Here is a 27,129-nt window from a genome sequence, read left to right as displayed (position 1 = left end):
CTGTCCAAACAAGAGATTGGACCTTCAATGGAAGGCTTTATTTTTGTTTTTTTTTGCATGTCTAATATTCAAAGCTTATGAGCAAATTCCTCATAGGGAGAAACGTTAGGCCTATAATCCTCACTCCTCCCATTCTCTGCATTCCTTTACTGATTTCAAAACTATTCAAGTAAGAGGGAGGAGTTAATTCTGGATTGAAAACAAGTCTAGTGTGTGAGTAGTCTCACTTTGGGAGAAGCTGAGACAGAAGAAGCAAGCTGCCTAAAGGACAAATGCCCAGTTAATGGTTATATGAAAATGTCTTTACTTGGATATGTACTTCTGCTTACAGCTGCCTTATGCTGTACTGCAGCACCAGCAGCCCCTGACGGTAAGAGACCAATGTCCGCTAAAGGTTTAAAAAAAGAATGTTCATATATATATATATATACTTTTACTGTTTTTATACCTAGTATTCAAGGTAATATTTAGACACAAATTATGCAGTGAAAAAGGTGACTAGTATAACAGTACTGCCCATTTATGTACATTTGAGCATTTGAGGCGCAATTCATTAATTCATTTTAACTGTCCACCTGTTAATTCAGTAATCTTTGTGACGTATTGATAAAATTGTTGAATGAGCTGTTTGCTATGATTTTACACAAAAAATATCCAAATGCTGGACCATTAGGTTGGCTGTATTTTGCATGGGACTGTCTCTGATGAGGCAACTACTGTAACTGACTCACTTATGAGAAATCTTAGATAATACATACTCTTTGTGGAGCAACAAACTCCATTATGCTGCATGGACAACTTGTACATGGCTACAATTATATCTAAGCATACAATAGCTATATAAACAAGATACCAAACAGTCTTTTTTTTAAATTTTATAGTTAGTTGTTTTTATGGAATTGTTATCTAGTCAAACTATTAAGATGCGCTATAAAAGTAAAGAATCAGAGGCAATTTAACATTTTGTAGCACTAAACTGATCTAAAGTATTTAGTGTTCCTTCAGTCAGTGTTCATTTCTAGTGTCCTGAAAAAACAACTAATTTTAAAATGTAATGTGCATTTTACATTGTGGTGTTTTGGTGGTGCCTTTATTAAGTACAGTGTGGATCCACCACACTCAATTTCATAAAGAAAATTAGTAGTTTGATCTATACTGTATGTATTGGAATAGAAAAGATGAATGAATCAATTTGACCCATATTTAAAAAACAATTCTTATTAGGTACAATCAGAATTTCTTCCCATTCATTTGAGTAGAATTTTGACAGAGAGAAAGAGAGAGACTTTCCAGGCATTTAAAGCACTTTTGATTGCGGAGTCGACTCATGTTTGAATCAAACTTCGTTCCTGATTCTGACTAATTGGACAAAAATTTATTTTAGTAAGGCTACTTTCACACTAGCGTTCGGGCGGATCCGTTCTGAACGGATCCGCTCATAATAATGCAGACGAAGGCTCCGTTCAGAACGGATCCGTCTGCATTAAAATTGCAAAAAAAAAGCTAAGTGTGAAAATAGCCTCGGACGGATCCGTCCAGACTTTCAATGTAAAGTCAATGGGGGACGGATCCGCTTGAAGATTGAGCCACATTGTGGCATCTTCAAACGGATCCGTCCCCATTGACTTACATTGTAAGTCTGGACGGATCCGCATGGATCCGCACGCCTCCGCACGGCCAGGCGGACACCCGAACGCTGCAAGCAGCGTTCAGCTGTCTGCCTGTCCGTGCGGAGGCGAGCGGAGCGGAGGCTGAACGCCGCCAGACTGATGCAGTCTGAGCGGATCCGCTCCATTCAGACTGCATCAGGGCTGGACGGCTGCGTTCGGGTCCGCTCGTGAGCCCCTTCAAACGGAGCTCACGAGCGGACCGACGAACGCTAGTGTGAAAGTAGCCTAAATTAACTTTGAAATATAAGTATAGATAAAAGTATTGCAGTATATCAATTTATTTATAGATAAGGCAATCCAAAATTTGGTTGAATGCTTCAGTCCACAGTTAACAGACTTATTTATTTTAAATTTAGTGTCATTTTACACTTGCAATTAAACATAAAAATCATCATAAAAGCATTGGGGATCATTTACTAACAGATATACACCACTTTTTGGAGTATATCTGTTGCAGATTTTGGCGCAAAGGTTATTTGCGACGCAATCTGTGACTTTTTCCTGCTCACGCCAGGTCAAGAAAAAGGGAGTGTGGTGTGGGAGGGGAAGCGGGTGGGCCACCAGGCCCGTCTCAATTATCATTTTCTACACCTGTTTTAGGCATAGAAAATGGTCTAAATCTATGCCAGCAAGGAAGCTGGCGAAGATTTAGACAGGAGGTGGATACGCCAAAGTTACGTAGAGGCCGGCCCCTGTACATAAATTCAGCGCATCCAAAGACAGCTAAAGGGGTATTAAGACTGGCGTCTAAAATGCTGGTCTTAATAAATGAGCCTCAATACTGTCTAATGCTAAGACTGTATGTTGCTACAGGCAACAAAAAGTTTTACAGTTTTGATATACGTGAGACCTTTAGTTTGTATATTCCCTTAAAGACTTTATAGTTAGTGAGAAAGTTAGGGACCTGGGTGCTGCTTCTTCTTAACTGGGTGATTAAACCATAATAGGTATTGAGCCAATTTGATATAATTGGCTAGGATATCCATATAGTAGTGAGTAGCGGACCGCTAGTTCTCTTTTGTTATGATGCAATATTTTTTTTATTTAAATCCGCTACCAGTTTGCACACCGTTACATATAAGCATATACATATATTTCTCACACAGACTACACATTATATCTCTCGTATAGTCATGAGAAAAAAGTACACCCTTGAATTTTATGGTTTTATGCATCAGGGCATAATTAAAAACATCTGGTACTTAGAAGGTCTTAAAATTAGGTAAATCCAACCTCAGATGAACACCTAGCAGATTCCACCACTTCATTTATTTAACAAAACTCAAGACCAAAGAAAAACCATATGTGAAACACTAAGTACACCCCATGAATAAATAGGACCATCCTATGAAACAATAACTTGAAGTAATATTTTTTTGTATGTTTTCTCTCACATTGTTCTGAAGAACATTTTGCCCATTCTTCTTTACAACATTGTTTCAGTTCATTGAGGTTTATGGGCACTTGTTTATAAACAGTTCTCTTAAGGTCTGGCCTCAGAATTTCGGTTGGGTTGAGGGATGGATTCTGATTGGACCATTACAACACCTTGAGTCTTTTCTTTTTCATTTCTATTTTGTTGTACCTTTGCTGGTGTGCTTGGGATCATTTCCCTGTTGCATGACCCATTTTTGGCTATGCTTTTACTGCTGGATAAATGACCTCACAAATAACTCTAGAATACTAGTTCATGGTCTACTCAATCACTGCAAAACGCCCAAGTCCTGAGGCTGCAAAGTAAGCGCAAATTAGCACCCCTCCACCACTGTGCTTTTGTGTTTTGTGTTTTGGCCAAACATGGTTTCGTCTCTTCAAAGAACATTATTCAAGGAATCTTGTGGTTTGTTCAGATGCAAATGTGCAAACTTAAGGCAGGCTGTCATGCTCTTTTTAGAAAGAAAAGGTTTTTCTCCTGACAACCCTTCCAAATAAGCTATACTTATTCAGACTTTTTCTAATTGTATTGCACGTCAACATTTAAGATGTTAACTGGGGCCTGTGGAGTCTAACATGTAACTCTTGTTTTTGTAATTTCTCTGGCCATTACACTGTAAATTTTCTAGGGTGTCCACCCCTGGGAAGAATGGCAATTGCCTTGAATGTTTTTCACTTTCTTACTGTACAATGATGTAAATTATTGAATTGTTTGGAAATGGTCTTATACTTCTTCCCAAATTGCTTCTCTAAGAAAATTGCTCCTTAGCATTGTGTTAGCACAAGCCTTAGGGGCCCTTTACAAAGACTGACAATTGAACACTACTTAGAGATGACCGGGCGGTATAAATGCACCATCAATTGTGCAGCACAAATGATCATTGTTTCCCAGTGGCAGATCCTGCTAGATCATCGTCCCATGTAAAGGGACCATAAATGCTCCAGACCAGCAAACTGCCCAAATCTCTGCTTTAATAGAGGTGATAACACTTCCTGATGATAAATTATCATAGGCATTTGATCATCAGCACCTGGCTGCTACTTACCCTCTTAATTCTAGTAAGGGTGTATTTAATATTTCACACAGAGCTGCTGCATTTTGGCCTTGGTTTTATTAAATAAGTAATAACCTGGTGTAAATTTGTCATGCGTCATGTTCGTCTGAGGTTATTTGTAGTTTGTACAATTTATCCCACAACCAACAAGACCTTATATTACTATGAATGGAAAATATAAAAAGTTATGGCTTTGGGGATATAGGCAAAGTGGCCAGGTCATGAAGGATTTAAAGGGGTTTTATGAAAGTAAACTAGCAGTTACAGGCTGCTGATAATAAAGCAATTATGATGCCCATGTAAGGGTCCATTCACACGTCCGTTTTTTCTTTCCTGATCTGTTCCGTTTTTTGCGGAACAGATCAGGACCAGATCTGGACCCATTCATTTTCAATGGGTCCTGGAAAAAATCGGACAGCACAGTTTCGTTCCGCATGTCCGTTTAAATATAAAACATGTCCTATTCTTTTCCGCAAAATTCGGATCCTGGTACAATACAAAGTCAATGGATCCGCAAAAAAAAACGGAAGACATTCGGATGTTATTCCGTATGTCTTCCGTTTTATGCGGAATCCGTTCCTGGAAACACATAACAAATTTTTATTTTTATTTTTTTTTCAATTTTTTTTCAAAGAAATCCAAACAACTTTATTTGATTATTGAAATTTATACATGGTTCCGTCTTTTGCGGATCCGCAAAAAACGGATGACATACGGAAACATTTTCAGGAACAACGGATCCGCAAAAAAAACGGACCGAAAATCGGGATATAGGAAAATACTGACATGTGAATGTAGCCTAACAGTGAGTATAAGGGATGCCTAACTGTAAGAGGAGTCTGTTAGCAATGGTAACCAGATAAAAAGGATTGATACTTGAGGGAGCAGAGGACTGAAAAAAGTGTGCCAGTGTGAGGACAGGTGACTCAGAAAGGTCTACAAGGGGGAATTGTTACTAAGCTGGATTCTGAGAAGGCCTGGAGGTATAATTGGGAATACCAGAGAAAGGAGAGAGGAGTCAAGTTACAGAAAAGAATGTAACACCATTAGTTAACAATTGCTTTCAGAAACTGAATATAAGAAGAATTGGCTCTAGTAAAGAGAAATTCTACATAAAGTTATATTTGGCAAGCCAGGCAACTTTCGTGGTTTGTATGGATTCTCTCAATGCAGTGTTAACATCAGGAAAGGAGAAGAACTGTGATTCACCTAGATGTGTCATGTGAATACAGGAAACAATCCCCCGAATGAACCTAACCACTCAATCCACTGTTACATCTGAGAAGAAAAGGAGAGAGAGCACATTATAGAGAGAACTGTAGGAGATAAGATTAACTGCTCCTGGCAAAGGACGCTCAGCTTAGGGCTCTTTCACACCTGCGTTCTTTTCTTCCAGCATAGAGTTCCGTCGTCGGGGCTCTATGCCAGAAGAATCCTGATCAGTTTTATCCCAATGCATTCTGAATGGAGAGAAATCCGTTCAGGATGCATCAGGGTGTCTTCAGTTCAGGACCGGAACGTTTTTTGGCCGGAGAAAATACCGCAGCATGCTGCGCTTTTTGCTCCAGCCAAAAATCCTGAACACTTGCCGCAAGGCCGGATCCGGAATTAATGCCCATTGAAAGGCATTAATCCGGATACGGCCTTAAGCTAAATGTCGTTTCGGCGCATTGCCGGATCCAACGTTTAGCTTTTTCTGAATGGTTACCATGGCTGCCGGGACGCTAAAGTCCTGTTTGCCATGGTAAAGTGTAGTGGGGAGCGGGGGAGCAGTATACTTACCGTCCGTGCGGCTCCCGGGGCGCTCCAGAGTGACGTCAGGGCGCCCCACGCGCATGGATGACGTGATTGCATGGCACGTCATCCATGCGCATGGGGCGCTCTGACGTCATTCTGGAGCGCCCCGGGAGCCACACGGACTGTAAGTATATTGCTCCCCCGCTCCACACTACTACTATGGCAACCAGGACTTTAATCCTGGCTGCCATAGTAACACTGAACACATTTTGAAGACGGATCCGTCTTCAAATGCTTTCAGTTCACTTGCGTTTTTCCGGATCCGGCGTGTAATTCCGGCAAATGGAGTACACGACGGATCCGGACAACGCAAGTGTGAAAGAGCCCTTAGTATGTTATGCTGAAGGCGCAACAGCCTATAAGCGCGTGGTATCAAAGCTCATAAGGTGCTGCAAACGGACCTCAACAGATCCACCACCAGGCTAGAATTGACAGTATGGGGGCAAAGGAAGAAGGACTCTTCTGGCGAATACTTAACATAATTTTGTGAAGCAGACCAAATTTGTAAATTTTAAAATGCAATTTTGTTAGTAAACATCAGTGGAAGGGGTGGAGAGTATGCAGATTTTTAATCAACATATTACATAATATATAAACATACTACAAAGTGCATAAATAAATGTAACAATCTAATATTATATATATACACACACACACACACACACACACACACCAATGTAAAAATGCCCATACATTTTTCCTGTGATAAAAAAACAATTTGAGTAACCCAACTTTCCTGGGTACAGAAACAAGATAAAGATTAATATAAACCAGGAGTGCACAACCTGCGGCCCGGGGGGCCACATGCGGCCCTTGATACTATTCTGTGCGGCCCCCCGACCATCTGGTAACAGACATGTATGCCTATGTCTTGTGGCTGCTCACATGTATTTTTCATGTATTTCTCCCATTAGATGGGAGTCCTGGAAGTGAAACTAGACATTACTGGTATATAATGTGTGTTCAATATGCCATAAGTACAATATTTCAGTTGTTAATGCACCTTTAAATTTTAAATTTCGGCCCTCGTCATTGGTTCAGTCTGGCAATGTGGACCCCAACCAGGAAACGTTGCGCACCCCTGATATAAACCAAGCAAATCAATCCTAAGTAAAATTGTTCTATTCACCATGCAACAATGATTTTGCTACTAAGAGAAAAACATGTGATTTATACTAAAATGCCCGTGCCGATTCCAAATATGAACTTGGAATTTGCCTGACAAGTCTAGATTTGAACCCCTTAAGGACCCTGGGATTTTCCATTTTTGCGTTTTGGTTTTTCACTCCTCGCATTCCCATAGTTCTAACTTTTTTATTTTTCCCTGTGGGACAAGTTGTACTTTCTAATGGCACCATTTACAGTTGCTTACCATGTAGTAGGAAGCGAGAAAAAAAGTCCAAATGGTGTAGATTTTGGGAAAAAAAACACAATTCTGCTAACTTTTTTTATTACACTGTACACTTTGTGGTAAAATTGAGCTGTTATCTTTATTCTCCAGGTCAGTACAGTTACACAGATACCACATTTGTATAACTTTTCTTGTGTTTTAATAAAAATTAAAAAAAATAAAACTTTTTTAAAATTAAAATAAATATTTTTTTATAACCATATTCTAACCCCTATAACTTTTTTGTACGGGGCTGTGTGAGGGCTAATTTTTTGCGGGACGATCTGTTTTTTTTCAGTGATACCAATTTGAAGTGTTTGCGACTTTTTGATCACTTTTTAAAAAAAATATTATTCGGTAGTAGTTATGAGTGGAAGGGGCCATATTCGAATTCGCAATATTACACGCATATTTTGTAGAATATTCCCTGAATTTTCGTGAATTCGAATATTCGTTATATTCTCAGATTTTTTTTTACTCAAAAAAAAAATCAACAAGGTAATGATTGCGTAATTTGCAAATTTTTGTAATGCGAATTTTCGTAATGCGAATTGCTCTATATTCATTTTTTTTCCAAATATTCGCTACATTGCTATATATTCTTGTTGTAGAATATTACGAATATTCGAAAAAACTAATATATTTGTTTTTTAGAATATTTGTAATATTCTAAAACAATATATAGCACTATAGCCAATATTAAAAAAACGAATATAGAGCAATTTAGGTAATATAGTGCTATAATCTTTTTTTTTCAATAGTTGACATTTTTTCCAATCTGAACTTCAGATGAGAAAAAAAAATTACAACTATTAGACAAAGCACTATATTCGCTAAATTGCTCTATATTAGTTTTTTTAAAATATTCGCTATATTGCTATATATTCTTGTTTTAGAATATTACAAATATTCGAAAAAACTAATATATTCGATATAGTGCTATATATTTGTTTTTTAGAATATACATAATTTTCCCCATTTAAAGTTATGATTCCTCCCTGCTTCATGCTTGTGGGCCACAATAATTCGCAATAAAAAATCTTGAATATTCGAAATTACGAATATATATCACTATATTCTAAATATTCTCGAATTTTCAAAGTACCTATATTCGCGATAAAAATTCGCAATTCGAACTATTGGGAAGTGACAAAAAATGGCAAATTGGCTGTTATTTTCTTCCTCGTTATCCCATTTGCCGTATTCCAATAATATTGTTATATTTTAAATAGTATGGGCATTTTCGCATGAGGCGATGCCCATGATTTTTTTTTTTTTATTGTTAAAGTATTTTTATTTTAAGAAAAGGGGGGTGATTTTAACTTTATCTTTTTTTATATTTGATTTTTTTTTTTTGTTTTACTTTTTCTAAGTCACCTTGGGTGACAATAACTGCCAATCATTAGATTGCCTATTGTGTTCATTGATGTCACCATTGAACACTTCATTTGCACTATACAATGCTGTCACCTAGTGGCCTGTATTAGTATAGTCATCAAATAGTCACCGAAGCCTGCTTGAGGCATCAGCCCATTAGATCAATGTAACAGGTTCCCCGATCTCAGCCGGGGAATGCTGTTACCGGAGCAGAAGTGTGCGACTTCCGCTTTCGAACTGCGCAGATGCCGTGGTCACGTTTGAAAGGGAAAATGTATGCGATCAGCCTTATGGCTGATCGCATACATGTGCTGCGAGTCTCTGCTATTTAAAATAGCAGAAACCCGGCGGCTATGGCGCCCGCTGCACGTGCGAGCGTTCTCCATGTTTGGGGACCGGACTTCCGCCAGACATTTACGACGGAGGTCCTTTAAGGATTGCGTTATACATGCAAAGCCTATTCAGTTATAATATTAATGCATTATATTGGAGATATTCCAATGGGCATGTCCAGACCTGTTCGGATGCACTCAGGCTGATGTCAGCAGTAAGTATATAAGGCAAGCTGGACAGATTTTGATAAAGTGATCTGTTATAGTGCTACAGTATCAGTTTAGAAACTTAAAATGGATAAACGCAAATGTTTTGACGATCAGCGTAAGAATCTGCCAAAGCTAGTGCGTCTTGCAGTATGGGATGCATTTGTGCTAGTAGTGCAGAACTTCCTTGGGAACACACGAGCTGCAAACTATGCTGAATTAGTAGACAACATGCTTACAGCATATGAACAACTTGGCTGCAGAATGTCATTGAAAGTGCATTTCTTACATTCCCATCTTGACCTTTTCCCACCCAATTTGGGACACGTAAGTGACGAACATGAAGAGCGATTCCATAAAGATATTTCTACAATGGAGAACAGGTATCAAGGCCACTGGAATCACAACATGATGGGGGACTAATGCTGGTTTTTGTAATGGGAAAATATGACCGTTAACAAAACGCAAAAGCCGATGCCTGAAGCACTTTTAACAGTACTGGGCCTTGCTCAAGTAAGAATTTTAAACTGAAAAATGAGACTTTTTGAAATATTGTTATTCCATTACATTTTCATACACTGTTTACTACGCAAACTTTGATGTAGATCAGGTAATTGTTGGCGTAAAACTCGTTCTGTTCAAAATTATTCAATGCTTTCCAAATGCTTAATTCATTTAGGCATACTTATGCATAGCTAAATTTTATGACGTGTTACAACTAGAGTTGAGCGAACACCTGGATGTTCGGGTTCGAGAAGTTCGGCCGAACATCCCGGAAATGTTCGGGTTCGGGATCCGAACCCGATCCGAACTTCGTCCCGAACCCGAACCCCATTGAAGTCAATGGGGACCCGAACTTTTCGGCACTAAAAAGGCTGTAAAACAGCCCAGGAAAGAGCTAGAGGGCTGCAAAAGGCAGCAACATGTAGGTAAATCCCCTGCAAACAAATGTGGATAGGGAAATGAATTAAAATAAAAATTAAATAAATAAAAATTAACCAAAATCAATTGGAGAGAGGTTCCATAGCAGAGAATCTGGCTTCCCGTCACCCACCACTGGAACAGTCCATTCTCAGATATTTAGGCCCCGGCACCCAGGCAGAGGAGAGAGGTCCCGTAACAGAGAATCTGTCTTCATGTCAGCAGAGAATTAGTCTGCATGTCATAGCAGAGAATGAGGCTTCACGTCAGCCACCACTGCAACAGTCCATTGGCATATATTTAGGCCCAGCACCCAGGCAGAGGAGGGAGGTCCCGTAACAGAGAATCTGTCTTCATGTCAGCAGAGAATTAGTCTGCATGTCATAGCAGAGAATGAGGCTTCACGTCAGCCACCACTGCAACAGTCCATTGGCATATATTTAGGCCCAGCACACACACAGGCAGAGGAGAGAGGTCCCGTAACAGAGAATCTGGCTTCATGTCAGCAGAGAATCAGTCTGCATGTCATAGCAGAGAATGAGGCTTCACGTCACCCACCACTGCAACAGTCCATTGGCATATATTTAGGCCTAGCACACAGGCAGAGCAGAGAGGTCCCGTAACAGACAATCTGGCTTCATGTCAGCAGAGAATCAGTCTGCATGTCATAGCAGAGAATGAGGCTTCACGTCACCCACCACTGCAACAGTCCATTGGCATATATTTAGGCCTAGCACACAGGCAGAGCAGAGAGGTCCCGTAACAGACAATCTGGCTTCATGACAGCAGAGAATTAGTCTGCATGTCATAGCAGAGAATGAGGCTTCACGTCAGCCACCACTGCAACAGTCCATTGGCATATATTTAGGCCCAGCACCCAGGCAGAGGAGAGAGGTCCCGTAACAGACAATCTGGCTTCATGTCAGCAGAGAATTAGTCTGCATGTCATAGCAGAGAATCAGGCTTCACGTCAGCCACCACTGCAACAGTCCATTGTCATAAATTTAGGCCCAGCACCCAGGCAGAGGAGAGAGGTCCCGTAACAGACAATCTGGCTTCATGTCAGCAGAGAATTAGTCTGCATGTCATAGCAGAGAATGAGGCTTCACGTCAGCCACCACTGCAACAGTCCATTGGCATATATTTAGGCCTAGCACACAGGCAGAGCAGAGAGGTCCCGTAACAGACAATCTGGCTTCATGACAGCAGAGAATTAGTCTGCATGTCATAGCAGAGAATGAGGCTTCACGTCAGCCACCACTGCAACAGTCCATTGGCATATATTTAGGCCCAGCACCCAGGCAGAGGAGAGAGGTCCCGTAACAGACAATCTGGCTTCATGTCAGCAGAGAATTAGTCTGCATGTCATAGCAGAGAATCAGGCTTCACGTCAGCCACCACTGCAACAGTCCATTGTCATAAATTTAGGCCCAGCACCCAGGCAGAGGAGAGAGGTCCCGTAACAGACAATCTGGCTTCATGTCAGCAGAGAATTAGTCTGCATGTCATAGCAGAGAATGAGGCTTCACGTCAGCCACCACTGCAACAGTCCATTGGCATATATTTAGGCCTAGCACACAGGCAGAGCAGAGAGGTCCCGTAACAGACAATCTGGCTTCATGTCAGCAGAGAATCAGTCTTCATATCATAGCCTAGAATCAGGCTTCACGTCACCCACCACTGTAAGAGTCAATTTTCATAAATTTAGGCCCAGAACCCAGGCAGAGGAGAAAGGTCCCGTAACAGACAATCTGGCTTCATGTCAGCAGAGAATCAGTCTTCATATCATAGCCTAGAATCAGGCTTCACGTCACCCACCACTGTAAGAGTCAATTTTCATAAATTTAGGCCCAGAACCCAGGCAGAGGAGAAAGGTCCCGTAACAGACAATCTGGCTTCATGTCAGCAGAGAATCAGTCTTCATATCATAGCAGAGAATCAGGCTTCACGTCACCCACCACTGCAACAGTCAATTGTCATAAATTTAGGCCCAGCACCCAGGCAGAGGAGAGAGCTCCCGTAACAGAGGATCTGGCTTCATGTCAGCAGAGAATCAGTCTGCATGTCATAGCAGAGAATGAGGCTTCACGTCACCCACCACTGCAACAGTCCATTGGCATATATTTAGGCCTAGCACACAGGCAGAGCAGAGAGGTCCCGTAACAGACAATCTGGCTTCATGTCAGCAGAGAATCAGTCTGCATGTCATAGCAGAGAATGAGGCTTCACGTCACCCACCACTGCAACAGTCCATTGGCATATATTTAGGCCTAGCACACAGGCAGAGCAGAGAGGTCCCGTAACAGACAATCTGGCTTCATGACAGCAGAGAATCAGTCTGCATGTCATAGCAGAGAATGAGGCTTCACGTCACCCACCACTGCAACAGTCCATTGGCATATATTTAGGCCTAGCACACAGGCAGAGCAGAGAGGTCCCGTAACAGACAATCTGGCTTCATGTCAGCAGAGAATCAGTCTGCATGTCATAGCAGAGAATGAGGCTTCACGTCACCCACCACTGCAACAGTCCATTGGCATATATTTAGGCCTAGCACACAGGCAGAGCAGAGAGGTCCCGTAACAGACGATCTGGCTTCATGTCAGCAGAGAATCAGTCTGCATGTCATAGCAGAGAATCAGGCTTCACGTCAGCCACCACTGCAACAGTCCATGGTCATAAATTTAGGCCCAGCACCCAGGCAGAGGAGAGAGGTCCCGTAACAGACAATCTGGCTTCATGTCAGCAGAGAATTAGTCTGCATGTCATAGCAGAGAATCAGGCTTCATGTCAGCCACCACTGCAACAGTCCATTGGCATATATTTAGGCCTAGCACACAGGCAGAGGAGAGGTTCATTCAACTTTGGGTAGCATCGCAATATAATGGTAAAATGAAAATAAAAATAGGATTGAATGAGGAAGTGCCCTGGAGTCCAATAATATATGGTTATGGGGAGGTAGTTAATGTCTAATCTGGACAAGGGACGGACAGGTCCTGTGGGATCCATGCCTGGTTCATTTTTATGAACGTCAGCTTGTCCACATTGGCTGTAGACAGGCGGCTGCGTTTGTCTGTAATGACGCCCCCTGCCGTGCTGAATACACGTTCAGACAAAACGCTGGCTGCCGGGCAGGCCAGCACCTCCAAGGCATAAAAGGCTAGCTCTGGCCACGTGGACAATTTAGAGACCCAGAAGTTGAATGGGGCCGAACCATCAGTCAGTACGTGGAGGGGTGTGCACACGTACTGTTCCACCATGTTAGTGAAATGTTGCCTCCTGCTAACACGTTGCGTATCAGGTGGTGGTGCAGTTAGCTGTGGCGTGTTGACAAAAGTTTTCCACATCTCTGCCATGCTAACCCTGCCCTCAGAGGAGCTGGCCGTGACACAGCTGCCTTGGCGACCTCTTGCTCCTCCTCTGCCTTGGCCTTGGGCTTCCACTTGTTCCCCTGTGACATTTGGGAATGCTCTCAGTAGCGCGTCTACCAACGTGCGCTTGTACTCGCGCATCTTCCTATCACGCTCCAGTGCAGGAAGTAAGGTGGGCACATTGTCTTTGTAGCGTGGATCCAGCAGGGTGGCAACCCAGTAGTCCGCACAGGTTAAAATGTGGGCAACTCTGCTGTCGTTGCGCAGGCACTGCAGCATGTAGTCGCTCATGTGTGCCAGGCTGCCCAGGGGTAAGGACAAGCTGTCCTCTGTGGGAGGCGTATCGTCATCGTCCTGCCTTTCCCCCCAGCCACGCACCAGTGATGGACCCGAGCTGCGTTGGGTGCCACCCCGCTGTGACCATGCTTCATCCTCATCCTCCTCCACCTCCTCCTCATCCTCGTCCTCCTCGTCCTCCAGTAGTGGGCCCTGGCTGGCCACATTTGTACCTGGCCTCTGCTGTTGCAAAAAACCTCCCTCTGAGTCACTTCGAAGAGACTGGCCTGAAAGTGCTAAAAATGACCCCTCTTCCTCATCCTCCTCCTCCTCCTCCTGGGCCACCTCCTGTTCCATCATCGCCCTAAGTGTTTTCTCAAGGAGACATAGAAGTGGTATTGTAACGCTGATAACGGTGTCATCGCCACTGGCCATGTTGGTGGAGTACTCGAAACAGCGCAACAGGGCACACAGGTCTCGCATGGAGGCCCAGTCATTGGTGGTGAAGTGGTGCTGTTCTGTAGTGCGACTGACCCGTGCGTGCTGCAGCTGAAACTCCACTATGGCCTGCTGCTGCTCGCACAGTCTGTCCAGCATGTGCAAGGTGGAGTTCCACCTGGTGGGCACGTCGCATATGAGGCGGTGAGCGGGAAGGCCGAAGTTACGCTGTAGCGCAGACAGGCGAGCAGCGGCAGGATGTGAACGCCGGAAGCGCGAACAGACGGCCCGCACTTTATGCAGCAGCTCTGACATGTCGGGGTAGTTGTGAATGAACTTCTGCACCACCAAATTCAGCACATGCGCCAAGCAAGGGATGTGCGTCAAATTGGCTAGTCCCAGAGCTGCAACGAGATTTCGCCCATTATCACACACCACCAGGCCGGGCTTGAGGCTCACCGGCAGCAACCACTCGTCGGTCTGTTGTTCAATACCCCGCCACAACTCCTGTGCGGTGTGGGGCCTGTCCCCCAAACATATGAGTTTCAGAATGGCCTGCTGACGTTTACCCCGGGCTGTGCTGAAGTTGGTGGTGAAGGTGTGTGGCTGACTGGATGAGCAGGTGGAAGAAGAGGAGGAGGAAGCCGAGAAGGAGGAGGTGGCAACAGGAGGCAAAGAATGTTGCCCTGCGATCCTTGGCGGCGGCAGGACGTGCGCCAAACAGCTCTCCGCCTGGGGCCCAGCTGCCACTACATTTACCCAGTGTGCAGTTAGGGAGATATAGCGTCCCTGGCCGTGCTTACTGGTCCACGTATCTGTGGTTAGGTGGACCTTGCTACAGATGGCGTTGCGCAGTGCACACTTGATTTTATGGGATACTTGGTTGTGCAGGGAAGGCACGGCTCTCTTGGAGAAGTAGTGCCGGCTGGGAACAACATACTGTGGGACAGCAAGCGACATGAGCTGTTTGAAGCTGTCTGTGTCCACCAGCCTAAATGACAGCATTTCATAGGCCAGTAGTTTAGAAATGCTGGCATTCAGGGCCAGGGATCGAGGGTGGCTAGGTGGGAATTTACGCTTTCTATCAAATGTTTGTGAGATGGAGAGCTGAACGCTGGCGTGTGACATGGTTGAGACGCTTGGTGACGGAGGTGGTGGTGGTGGTGTTGGTGGTACATCCCCTGTTTGCTGGGCGGCAGGTGCCAACGTTCCTCCAGAGGCGGAGGAAGAGGCCGAGGCGGCAGCAGCAGAATAGGCCGAGGCGGCAGCAGCAGAAGAGGTAGCAGGGGGAGCCTGAGTGACTTCCTTGGTTTTAAGGTGTTTACTCCACTGCAGTTCATGCTTTGCATGCAGGTGCCTGGTCATGCAGGTTGTGCTCAGGTTCAGAACGTTAATGCCTCGCTTCAGGCTCTGATGGCACAGCGTGCAAACCACTCGGGTCTTGTCGTCAGCACATTGTTTGAAGAAGTGCCATGCCAGGGAACTCCTTGAAGCTGCCTTTGGGGTGCTCGGTCCCAGATGGCGGCGGTCAGTAGCAGGCGGAGTCTCTTGGCGGCGGGTGTTCTGCTTTTGCCCACTGCTCCCTCTTTTGCTACGCTGTTGGCTCGGTCTCACCACTGCCTCTTCCTCCGAACTGTGAAAGTCAGTGGCACGACCTTCATTCCATGTGGGGTCTAGGACCTCATCGTCCCCTGCATCGTCTTCCACCCAGTCTTGATCCCTGACCTCCTGTTCAGTCTGCACACTGCAGAAAGACGCAGCAGTTGGCACCTGTGTTTCGTCATCATCAGAGACATGCTGAGGTGGTATTCCCATGTCCTCATCATCAGGAAACATAAGTGGTTGTGCGTCAGTGCATTCTATGTCTTTCACCGCTGGGGAAGGGCTAGGTGGATGCCCTTGGGAAACCCTGCCAGCGGAGTCTTCAAACAGCATAAGAGACTGCTGCATAACTTGAGGCTGAGACAGTTTCCCTGGTATGCATGGGGGTGATGTGACAGACTGATGGGGTTGGTTTTCAGGCGCCATCTGTGCGCTTTCTGCAGAAGACTGGGTGGGAGATAATGTGAACGTGCTGGATCCACTGTCGGCCACCCAATTGACTAATGCCTGTACCTGCTCAGGCCTTACCATCCTTAGAACGGCATTGGGCCCCACCATATATCGCTGTAAATTCTGGCGGCTACTGGGACCTGAGGTAGTTGGTACACTAGGACGTGTGGATGTGGCAGAACGGCCACGTCCTCTCCCAGCACCAGAGGGTCCACTAACACCACCACGACCATGTCCACGTCCGCGTCCCTTACTAGATGTTTTTCTCATTGTTATGGTTCACCACAACAACAAATATATTATTTGGCCCAATGTATTGTATTCAAATTCAGCGGGATATAAATTTGAGGCCTAGTATTTAGGCGCTGGGTGACCGGTATGGATTTAGTGACAGAATTAGACTTGGAAATGCACAGAAGCGTGTGTGTGAAGTTATTCTGAATGACCCAATGTGCACCTTGAATATTATATACCCTTTTTGGGATAGATTTCAAATAGCTCTGATATAGCAGGAACCACTAAATTATGAAATTGCTAAATTGGGAATTGTACTTCAACCCAGAACAAAAAATGTGCTTTGACGGGCACTAAATAACTTTCCCAGCTACAACAGGACAGCGGTAACGAGAGATTTAGAGGGATTTAAATTTGAGGCCTAGTATTTAGGCGCTGGGTGACAGGTATGGGTTTAGTGACAGAATTAGACTTGGAAATGCACAGAAGCGTGTGTGTGAAGTTATTCTGAATGACCCTATGTGCACCTTCAATATTATATACCCTTTTAGGGATAGATTTCAAATAGCTCTGATATAGCAGAAACCACTAAATTATGAAATTGCTAAATTGGGAATTGTACTTCAACCCAGAACAAAAAATGTGCTTTGACGGACACTAAATATCTTGCCCAGCAACAACAGTACAGCGGTGGGTAACGAGAGATTTAGAGGGATTTAAATTTGAGGCCTAGTATTTAGGCGCTGGGTCACCGGTATGGATTTAGTGACAGAATTAGACTTGGAAATGCACAGAAGCGTGTGTGTGAAGTTATTCTGAATGACCCTATGTGCACCTTCAATATTATATACCCTTTTAGGGATAGATTTCAAATAGCTCTGATATAGCAGAAACCACTAAATTATGAAATTGCTAAATTGGGAATTGTACTTCAACCCAGAACAAAAAATGTGCTTTGACGGACACTAAATATCTTGCCCAGCAACAACAGTACAGCGGTGGGTAACGAGAGATTTAGAGGGATTTAAATTTGAGGCCTAGTATTTAGGCGCTGGGTCACCGGTATGGATTTAGTGACAGAATTAGACTTGGAAATGCACAGAAGCGTGTGTGTGAAGTTATTCTGAATGACCCTATGTGCACCTTCAATATTATATACCCTTTTAGGGATAGATTTCAAATAGCTCTGATATAGCAGAAACCACTAAATTATGAAATTGCTAAATTGGGAATTGTACTTCAACCCAGAACAAAAAATGTGCTTTGACGGACACTAAATATCTTGCCCAGCAACAACAGTACAGTGGTGGGTAACGAGAGATTTAGAGGGATTTAAATTTGAGGCCTAGTATTTAGGCGCTGGGTCACCGGTATGGATTTAGTGACAGAATTAGACTTGGAAATACACAGTAGCGGGTGTGTGTGAAGTTATTCTGAATGACCCTATGTGCACCTTCAATATTATATACCCTTTTAGGGATAGATTTCAAATAGCTCTGATATAGCAGAAACCACTAAATTATGAAATTGCTAAATTGGGAATTGTACTTCAACCCAGAACAAAAAATGTGCTTTGACGGACACTAAATATCTTGCCCAGCAACAACAGTACACCGGTGGGTAACGAGAGATTTAGAGGGAATTAAATTTGAGGCCTAGTATTTAGGCGCTGGGTCACCGGTATGGATTTAGTGACAGAATTAGACTTGGAAATACACAGTAGCGGGTGTGTGTGAAGTTATTCTGAATGACCCTATGTGCACCTTCAATATTATATACCCTTTTAGGGATAGATTTCAAATAGCTCTGATATAGCAGAAACCACTAAATTATGAAATTGCTAAATTGGGAATTGTACTTCAACCCAGAACAAAAAATGTGCTTTGACGGACACTAAATATCTTGCCCAGCAACAACAGTACAGTGGTGGGTAACGAGAGATTTAGAGGGATTTAAATTTGAGGCCTAGTATTTAGGCGCTGGGTCACCGGTATGGATTTAGTGACAGAATTAGACTTGGAAATGCACAGAAGCGTGTGTGTGAAGTTATTCTGAATGACCCTATGTGCACCTTCAATATTATATACCCTTTTAGGGATAGATTTCAAATAGCTCTGATATAGCAGAAACCACTAAATTATGAAATTGCTAAATTGGGAATTGTACTTCAACCCAGAACAAAAAATGTGCTTTGACGGACACTAAATATCTTGCCCAGCAACAACAGTACACCGGTGGGTAACGAGAGATTTAGAGGGAATTAAATTTGAGGCCTAGTATTTAGGCGCTGGGTCACCGGTATGGATTTAGTGACAGAATTAGACTTGGAAATACACAGTAGCGGGTGTGTGTGAAGTTATTCTGAATGACCCTATGTGCACCTTCAATATTATATACCCTTTTAGGGATAGATTTCAAATAGCTCTGATATAGCAGAAACCACTAAATTATGAAATTGCTAAATTGGGAATTGTACTTCAACCCAGAACAAAAAATGTGCTTTGACGGACACTAAATATCTTGCCCAGCAACAACAGTACAGCGGTGGGTAACGAGAGATTTAGAGGGAATTAAATTTGAGGCCTAGTATTTAGGCGCTGGGTCACCGGTATGGATTTAGTGACAGAATTAGACTTGGAAATACACAGTAGCGGGTGTGTGTGAAGTTACTCTGAATGACCCTATGTGCACCTTCAATATTATATACCCTTTTTGGGATAGATTTCAAAGAGCTCTGATATAGCAGGAACCACTAAATTATGAAATTGCTAAATTGAGAATTGTATTTCAACCCAGAACAAGAAATGTGCTTGAACGGACACTAAATAACTCGCCCAGCTACAGCACTAGGGACAGATTTAGCTGGATATAAATTTGAGGCCTAGTATTTAGGCGCTGGGTGACAGGTATGGGTTTAGTGACAGAATTAGACTTGGAAATACACAGTAGCGGGTGTGTGTGAAGTTATTCTGAATGACCCTATGTGCACCTTCAATATTATATACCCTTTTAGGGATAGATTTCAAATAGCTCTGATATAGCAGAAACCACTAAATTATGAAATTGCTAAATTGGGAATTGTACTTCAACCCAGAACAAAAATGTGCTTTGACGGACACTAAATATCTTGCCCAGCAACAACAGTACAGCGGTGGGTAACGAGAGATTTAGAGGGAATTAAATTTGAGGCCTAGTATTTAGGCGCTGGGTCACCGGTATGGATTTAGTGACAGAATTAGACTTGGAAATACACAGTAGCGGGTGTGTGTGAAGTTATTCTGAATGACCCTATGTGCACCTTCAATATTATATACCCTTTTTGGGATAGATTTCAAATAGCTCTGATATAGCAGGAACCACTAAATTATGAAATTGCTAAATTGGGAATTGTACTTCAACCCAGAACAAAAAATGTGCTTTGACGGGCACTAAATAACTTTCCCAGCTACAACAGGACAACGGTAACGAGAGATTTAGAGGGATTTAAATTTGAGGCCTAGTATTTAGGCGCTGGGTGACAGGTATGGGTTTAGTGACAGAATTAGACTTGGAAATACACAGTAGCGGGTGTGTGTGAAGTTATTCTGAATGACCCTATGTGCACCTTCAATATTATATACCCTTTTTGGGATAGATTTCAAATAGCTCTGATATAGCAGAAACCACTAAATTATGAAATTGCTAAATTGGGAATTGTACTTCAACCCAGAACAAAAAATGTGCTTTGACGGACACTAAATATCTTGCCCAGCAACAACAGTACAGCGGTGGGTAACGAGAGATTTAGAGGGAATTAAATTTGAGGCCTAGTATTTAGGCGCTGGGTCACCGGTATGGATTTAGTGACAGAATTAGACTTGGAAATACACAGTAGCGGGTGTGTGTGAAGTTACTCTGAATGACCCTATGTGCACCTTCAATATTATATACCCTTTTTGGGATAGATTTCAAAGAGCTCTGATATAGCAGGAACCACTAAATTATGAAATTGCTAAATTGGGAATTGTATTTCAACCCAGAACAAGAAATGTGCTTGAACGGACACTAAATAACTCGCCCAGCTACAGCACTAGGGACAGATTTAGCTGGATATAAATTTGAGGCCTAGTATTTAGGCGCTGGGTGACCGGTATGGATTTAGTGACAGAATTAGACTGGGATATGGCCAAAAAATGAACAGACTATTGCTGGTTAAATGCACTTGGTGTGACAGCTTCACCCTGATGTAGGCTTTAGCCAAAAAACAACCACACCATTGAGGGTTAAATGCACTTGGTGACAGGCGCAGCTTGCCCCTGATTTTGTATATGGCCAAAAAATGAACAGACTATTGCTGGTTAAATGCACTTGGTGTGACAGCTTCACCCTGATGTAGGCTTTAGCCAAAAAACAACCACACCATTGAGGGTTAAATGCACTTGGTGACAGGCGCAGCTTGCCCCTGATTTTGTATATGGCCAAAAAATGAACAGACTATTGCTGGTTAAATGCACTTGGTGTGACAGCTTCACCCTGATGTAGGCTTTAGCCAAAAAACAACCACACCATTGAGGGTTAAATGCACTTGGTGACAGGCGCAGCTTGCCCCTGATTTTGTATATGGCCAAAAAATGAACAGACTATTGCTGGTTAAATGCACTTGGTGTGACAGCTTCACCCTGATGTAGGCTTTAGCCAAAAAACAACCACACCATTGAGGGTTAAATGCACTTGGTCGCAGCTTGTGCTGGCGCACCACAAGACACAAAATGGCCGCCGATCACCCCAGAAAAATGAGACTGACAAACGGTCTGTGCAGCCTAAAAACAGTGAGCAATTGAGGATCAGCAGCTCAATGATCCACAGCTGCAGATCGATCAGTTAATCAAGTCCTTTGGAGGAGTTAATCTGCCTAATCTCGCCCTACTGTCGCAGCCGCAACCTCTCCCTACGCTAATCAGAGCAGAGTGACGGGCGGCGCTATGTGACTCCAGCTTAAATAGAGGCTGGGTCACATGGTGCTCTGGCCAATCACAGCCATGCCAATAGTAGGCATGGCTGTGATGGCCTCTTGGGGCAAGTAGTATGACGCTTGTTGATTGGCTGCTTTGCAGCCTTTCAAAAAGCGCCAAGAAAGCGTCACAAAAGCGCGAAGAAAGCGACGAACACCGAACCCGAACCCGGACTTTTACGAAAATGTCCGGGTTCGGGTCCGTGTCACGGACACCCCAAAATTCGGTACGAACCCGAACTATACAGTTCGAGTTCGCTCATCCCTAGTTACAACAATTCTGACTTCGGATTTAGTATAGGACAAATGGTTTTTGCAGACAAAAAGTTATATTTTTTTGTTGTTGCGTGGTGTATTGAAGAGAACTCTCTACACATTATAAATATCAAGAGTTAAATTGGGGATATATGCTACTCACGAATATGAATATTTGATAAAGTTATAAAAATTGGAATAAAACTGCAATGTTAATGTTGGCCACAGGGGGTCAACATATCACCTAAAAGACAAGTATGTTTTTAATGAATTAAGAAGAAATGTTTTAAAAGGAGTAGTAACTATCTATAGTAGTAACTGTATGTATATTCTTAGCACAGGAATTGCTACATATAATGCATGTTCCATAGAATCAATTATTATGTTCTAGTTTATCTTGGTATTTTTATCTTCAAATGTTTTAGAAATGCCAGGAAAGGGAGAAAAGGAGGATCAGAATTATTATACTACAGAAGACACTGAGCCCTTTACTGGCATTTAAAAAAATAGTTGAGATGTTGATTAAAGATGCACATACTAATGACATCTCGAATAAGGCCTCATGCACACGGCTGTTTTGGTTCGCATTCGAGCCGCAGTTTTGGCGGCTTGGATGCGGACCCATTCACTTCAATAGGGCCACAAAAGATGCTGACAGCACTCCACGTGCTGTCCACATCTGTTGCTCTGTTCCGTGGCCCCGCAAAAAATAAAATAAAAACGTCCTTATCTTGTCCACGCTTTGCAAACAAGAATAGGCAGTTATATTAAAGGCTGTCCGTGTCGTCCTGCAAATTACGGAACGCACACGGACCCCATCCGTGTTTTCAGGATCCGCGGACCGCAAAACACTCAATGGTCGTGTGCATGTAGCCTAAGGAAGAGAAAAAGTACTTTACTATTCCTATCCCTGCTAGACCCCATTTCTATCACTTATCCAAGGTCCACAAGGATTTAAATAATCCTCCATCATTGCAAACAAACACGGCCACAAGTAATTTGTCTCACTACCTGAATTGTTTAAAAAAAATTGTATGATATGACTTGTAACAATGAATACTTACTGATTGCTATTGATGCTTCTTTATTGTACTCCAAAATCCAGTATCGGTTAGGCCTACAATGTGTGGAAGGCTATTCGGCTAAAGATTTAGATATACCTGAGGCATAAAAAACTTCTTGAGTAAAGGCTTGGCGCTGGTTCTTACCAACAACTATTTTAGTTATGCTATCGCAGGCAGCAAAGAAGCTCTGTCCTATGCAAATCTGCCTACAAGGGAGAGTGCTTACCATCAAAAACATCTTGGCTCCAAGTCACTTCAAGCAACATACCTGTAATAAAAAAACACCCCTAGGGTTATTGCAGGGAATTTATCAATGTGGAAGTAAATGGTGTTTACGACCCTGGGTGATCAAACACAGCACTGCTGGACTCCACTCTAATACAAACAACAACAGTTTTAAATTCAAGTATCTACTTAACATAATTTACCTTATAGAATGTATATGTGGAATGCAGTATGTAATGTAGAAAGGGTGACCCAGGGGCTGCATGACCAAGTAAACAAACACTGGTATAATATGAAGAAAGAGCGTATGAAGCATGGGTTGTCTCGACACTGTGTCCAGAAAAATGGGGGACATCTCAAGATTATTGTATCATTAGTATTTTTCCTATAGACCATGTCCTATCTGATACTTACCATAGGTTTGAAGTTCTGTGAAAAGAAGAAATATATTGGCTATATAAGTTGGAGTTTATTTACCCTTATGGGATGAATGAAATCTTGGAAACTGTTATGTAAACATAAAATACCAATATAAACATAACACAATTAATTCCATGGAACATGAAATAGCATAATATGTAGCAATTCCTTTGCTAAGAATATACAGTAAATTGATATGTTGACCTCCTGTGGTCACCGTTAGCGTTGCAGTTCTTATTCCAATTTTTAGATATTCATTGAATATTTGTTAGTAAAGCATGCCCCTAGTGTAACACATACATTTCATTATGTGTAGAGAGATCTCTTCAATCATAGAACAATTTTATTTAGGATTGATTTGTTTTGTTTATATCTGGTTGCTGATTTTATTGGTTTTTATCACCGGAAAAACAAATGAACATTTTTACATTGTTTGGTGCAAAGATATATATATATATATATATATATTTGTGTAAGGGGCTTACGGTAGTACAGTGAAGATCCCTGGGAAAGCAGGGAATGAGTGCAGTCGGTTGTGGTGTGCCGAAACCGAGGATGAGGTAGGCCTGAGAAAGAAGAGGGCCTACCCAAGGAAAAGATATGGAAGAAATGAGTTGTAAATGAGTGGAGTGGTGGGAGGGTCAAAAGCTCAGACCTCAATGATGCAGGAGCCAGGTAAGGGGAGTGCCCTAAATAGGCTGGAGGCGGACCTCAGCCCCTCCCACAAATCCAGGCAATCTGCCTTAATACTTGTGTAAGGGGCTTACGGTAGTACAGTGAAGAGCCCTGGGAAAGCAGGGAATGAGTGCAGTCGGTTGTGGTGTGCCGAAACCGAGGATGAGGTAGGCCTGAGAAAGAAGAGGGCAAAAATGGAAATAACCAGTTTATTGTAACCAATTGATGTATCAATGGCTTAACCCGACATGTTTTGGAAAGCCACTCTTAACTCTTGTGTTGGATTGGGAATGTATTGCGCGTAAGCGGATGACTCCCAGCGCCCCAATCCCCTGATGACATGAGTGAGGATGTTGGCACTGGAGGCCGTGGACGTGGCTCCAATGCGAAAGGAGTGCCCTGAGTAGTTGGCTGCGTTGAGGCCTAGTTGTGTGAGGGATGACCCGGCATGGGTCATGAAGGTGGTGGTGGTGAGTACCGAACCATGTAGTTGAAGTAGCGGTTGAGAGGGTAGAACTTGTGACGCTGATTGTGAGCATCCAGGACCCTGACTGGACACCATCTGTTGTGCGTGGGGTAATGAAATGTTGACGGGTAAGTGCTGACTATTCTTGGAGTGAGGTAAGGACAGGATGTAGTGAACCATGTGTTTTGACAAGTGGGAGACAAGAAGACAAGGTGAGGTTCGGGTCGTGGAGGCTGTAGTGAATTTCCAGGAACTCAGGAATCCGTAGATGGCCAAGTAAATTGCCGTTTTGATGATGGAGTTGGTATCTGTTTCAAGAGGCGTGGCGTCCAGTAAGTCGGATAATGCTTTGAAGATATGATTGATTATGGGTAGCCTCTGGGCTGGACGTGCGGGTTCCGTTTCCTGAATACCTCTGAGTATGGATTTGATCTGGTGCGAGGACATGAAGCTGATGTTATTGGGGTGTGTGATTAGCATATGATGTTGAAATGCCAGTGAGATATAGTTTGATGGTGTTGTATGACATGATTTTGAGGTGGCAAAAAGAAGCCAACCCCGGAAGAGACGTCATGACAAAAGGGTGCGTGATGTTGTGTTCCAACAGGACCTGTTGAATAGTGTGAACGCTCTGTCGTGTGTTCTATGTGTATCGTCTGATAGTGCTAAGCGGGACAAAGACTGGCTATGCCGCATGATGCCTTCTAATCCAGAATGAGCTGTTTGAAATGATGGAGTGATGGAGGCCGTGGGTGACGCTGATGGGAGAGCTTGATGAAATGCCTGAAATTTGACGCGAGACAGACTGTCAGCTGCCGTATTGCCCACCCCCGGGACATGGAAACAATGTAAGAAGAAATTATTGCAAGCGGCCAACCAAGGAAGTCTCCGCAGAAACCTCACGATTGTGAGAGATTTGGAACGATCCTGTTGATGAACTGGCAGGTCGTATGGTTGTCTGAATAGCACCGGACCGACATGTTTGCCCCTGAATGACCCCACGCTACGGCAGCCGCCCCGATGGGGTAGAACTTGAAAAGCGCTGAGGCAGCGGAGAATCCCTCCAAACCCCGGACCGCAGGAGGCCAGCTGCCCCACAGCCAATCGTTCCCAAAAATGGCCGCGAAGCCTGTGGTAGATGCCGCATCTGACCAGATAGAGGGGGAAGAGTCCGACGGCTGAGGGAGAAACAAGCCCCCGCCATTCCAGGTGGACAGAAATCTCCCCCACATGCCCAGAGCTGCCTGCAGCGTGGGCATCCAGGGACACCCCGTGCGAGTCGTGTAGGAGAAAGGGGAGAGGTGCAGGAGCCGTGATATAAATGAGCGACCCTGAGGTGGATGCGCATGGCAAAGATCAGGGAGCCCAACAGGGACTGCAGTTCTTTGCGGTTGCCGGTGCTGAGTTGAAGGTAGTTGTCTATGTGGGCGAGAATGTCCTGGATCTTCCCGGATGGCAAACTGGCTTGCATTGAGGCTGAATCCAACTGGGTACCCAGGAAAGGTGATGACCGTGTCTGGCCCTTCTGTCTTCTTGGTGGCGATGGGTACCCCAGGTTCCTCCTCCGGTATTATGTGCGCCGGGCTGACTTCTTGGTCCTCCAGGCTAACGGTCGACGTGATCACTGGCAATCCGGCCGGCGCCGGTGACGCTGCCGGTGGTGGCCCTGCCAAGGAGAGGGTCGCGGTGACTGATTCCAGCCTCTCCAACCTGGCGTTGACTTTAGACATGGATGACATTTAGGGAGGACAGCATGGTATGTATATCCCCTGTGCTGGACTGGCTAGGTCCTTCCCCTGCCTCCCTGTTATCGATTGGCGTGCGCAGCAGCCGGAAAAGCTCTGCTTCCCTCGCCGTGGCGGGGAAGGGAACATGCCGTCACCTTAACTCCGTCGTTATGCGCGGGATTGTCCAGGATCTGATGGGTGCTGGACTGGCTAGACCGTCTCCCTGGGTAGCAGTGACGGATCTAGCAGGGGTGCCAGGTAGGGAGAAGTTCTCTATCCCTTCCAGAGACATGGTAAAACAAAACAGTTGATTAGCTTGGGGAAACACAGGATCGTGCTGGCAAGCTAGCTAGGCCGGATGGCGAAAAATTATACTTGCATGGTGACAGATGAGGCCCTGCTAATTTGCCAAGCGGCTTGAGAGGCTCTACCTATGATTTGGCGCGAGGGGTTAATGAGGCCACTTGTGGTAGTGGCAGGAGCGTTGGCCTCTCGGTGACTGTAAGACAGGACTAGGGGAAGGGAGTGACAGGTGAGGCCCTCTCTATGCAACACGCGAGGCGGCTTACTAACGAGGTGGCGCGTTGGGCGGGTGCCTCTGTACGTTTGAGGCGGGGTGTCGGCCTCGCGGGACCACTAACTGCTGGCGAAGCCAAGAAGGGGGTAACCTAGTGGGATGATGGTGCCCCTAAAGCCAGCACGCTGACCCTAACGGGATTATTCGAAATGTAAGGAAGACTTTTGTTAATGAGC

The 27,129-nt window shown here is 43.9% G+C and overlaps 1 protein-coding gene across 1 annotated transcript in view; it reads left to right on the top strand.

Annotated features, from left to right (window-relative positions):
• Positions 1–227: 227 nt before the first annotated feature.
• The window catches only part of LOC122943121 (complement factor H-related protein 5-like), a 379,577-nt gene continuing 352,675 nt past the window's right edge, over positions 228–27,129 (top strand). Inside the window, exon 1 of the mRNA XM_044300588.1 lies at positions 228–370. Within this exon, the coding sequence (XP_044156523.1) occupies positions 292–370 (79 nt within the window). The 5' untranslated portion in view covers positions 228–291. The remainder of the gene's footprint in view (positions 371–27,129) is intronic.

This window comes from Bufo gargarizans, chromosome 7 (assembly GCF_014858855.1).
Source record: "Bufo gargarizans isolate SCDJY-AF-19 chromosome 7, ASM1485885v1, whole genome shotgun sequence".
In the NCBI taxonomy this organism is placed as follows: domain Eukaryota; kingdom Metazoa; phylum Chordata; class Amphibia; order Anura; family Bufonidae; genus Bufo; species Bufo gargarizans.
The sequence above is the reverse complement of the archived record's forward strand: the minus strand, read 5'-3'. Positions and strand labels throughout refer to the sequence as shown.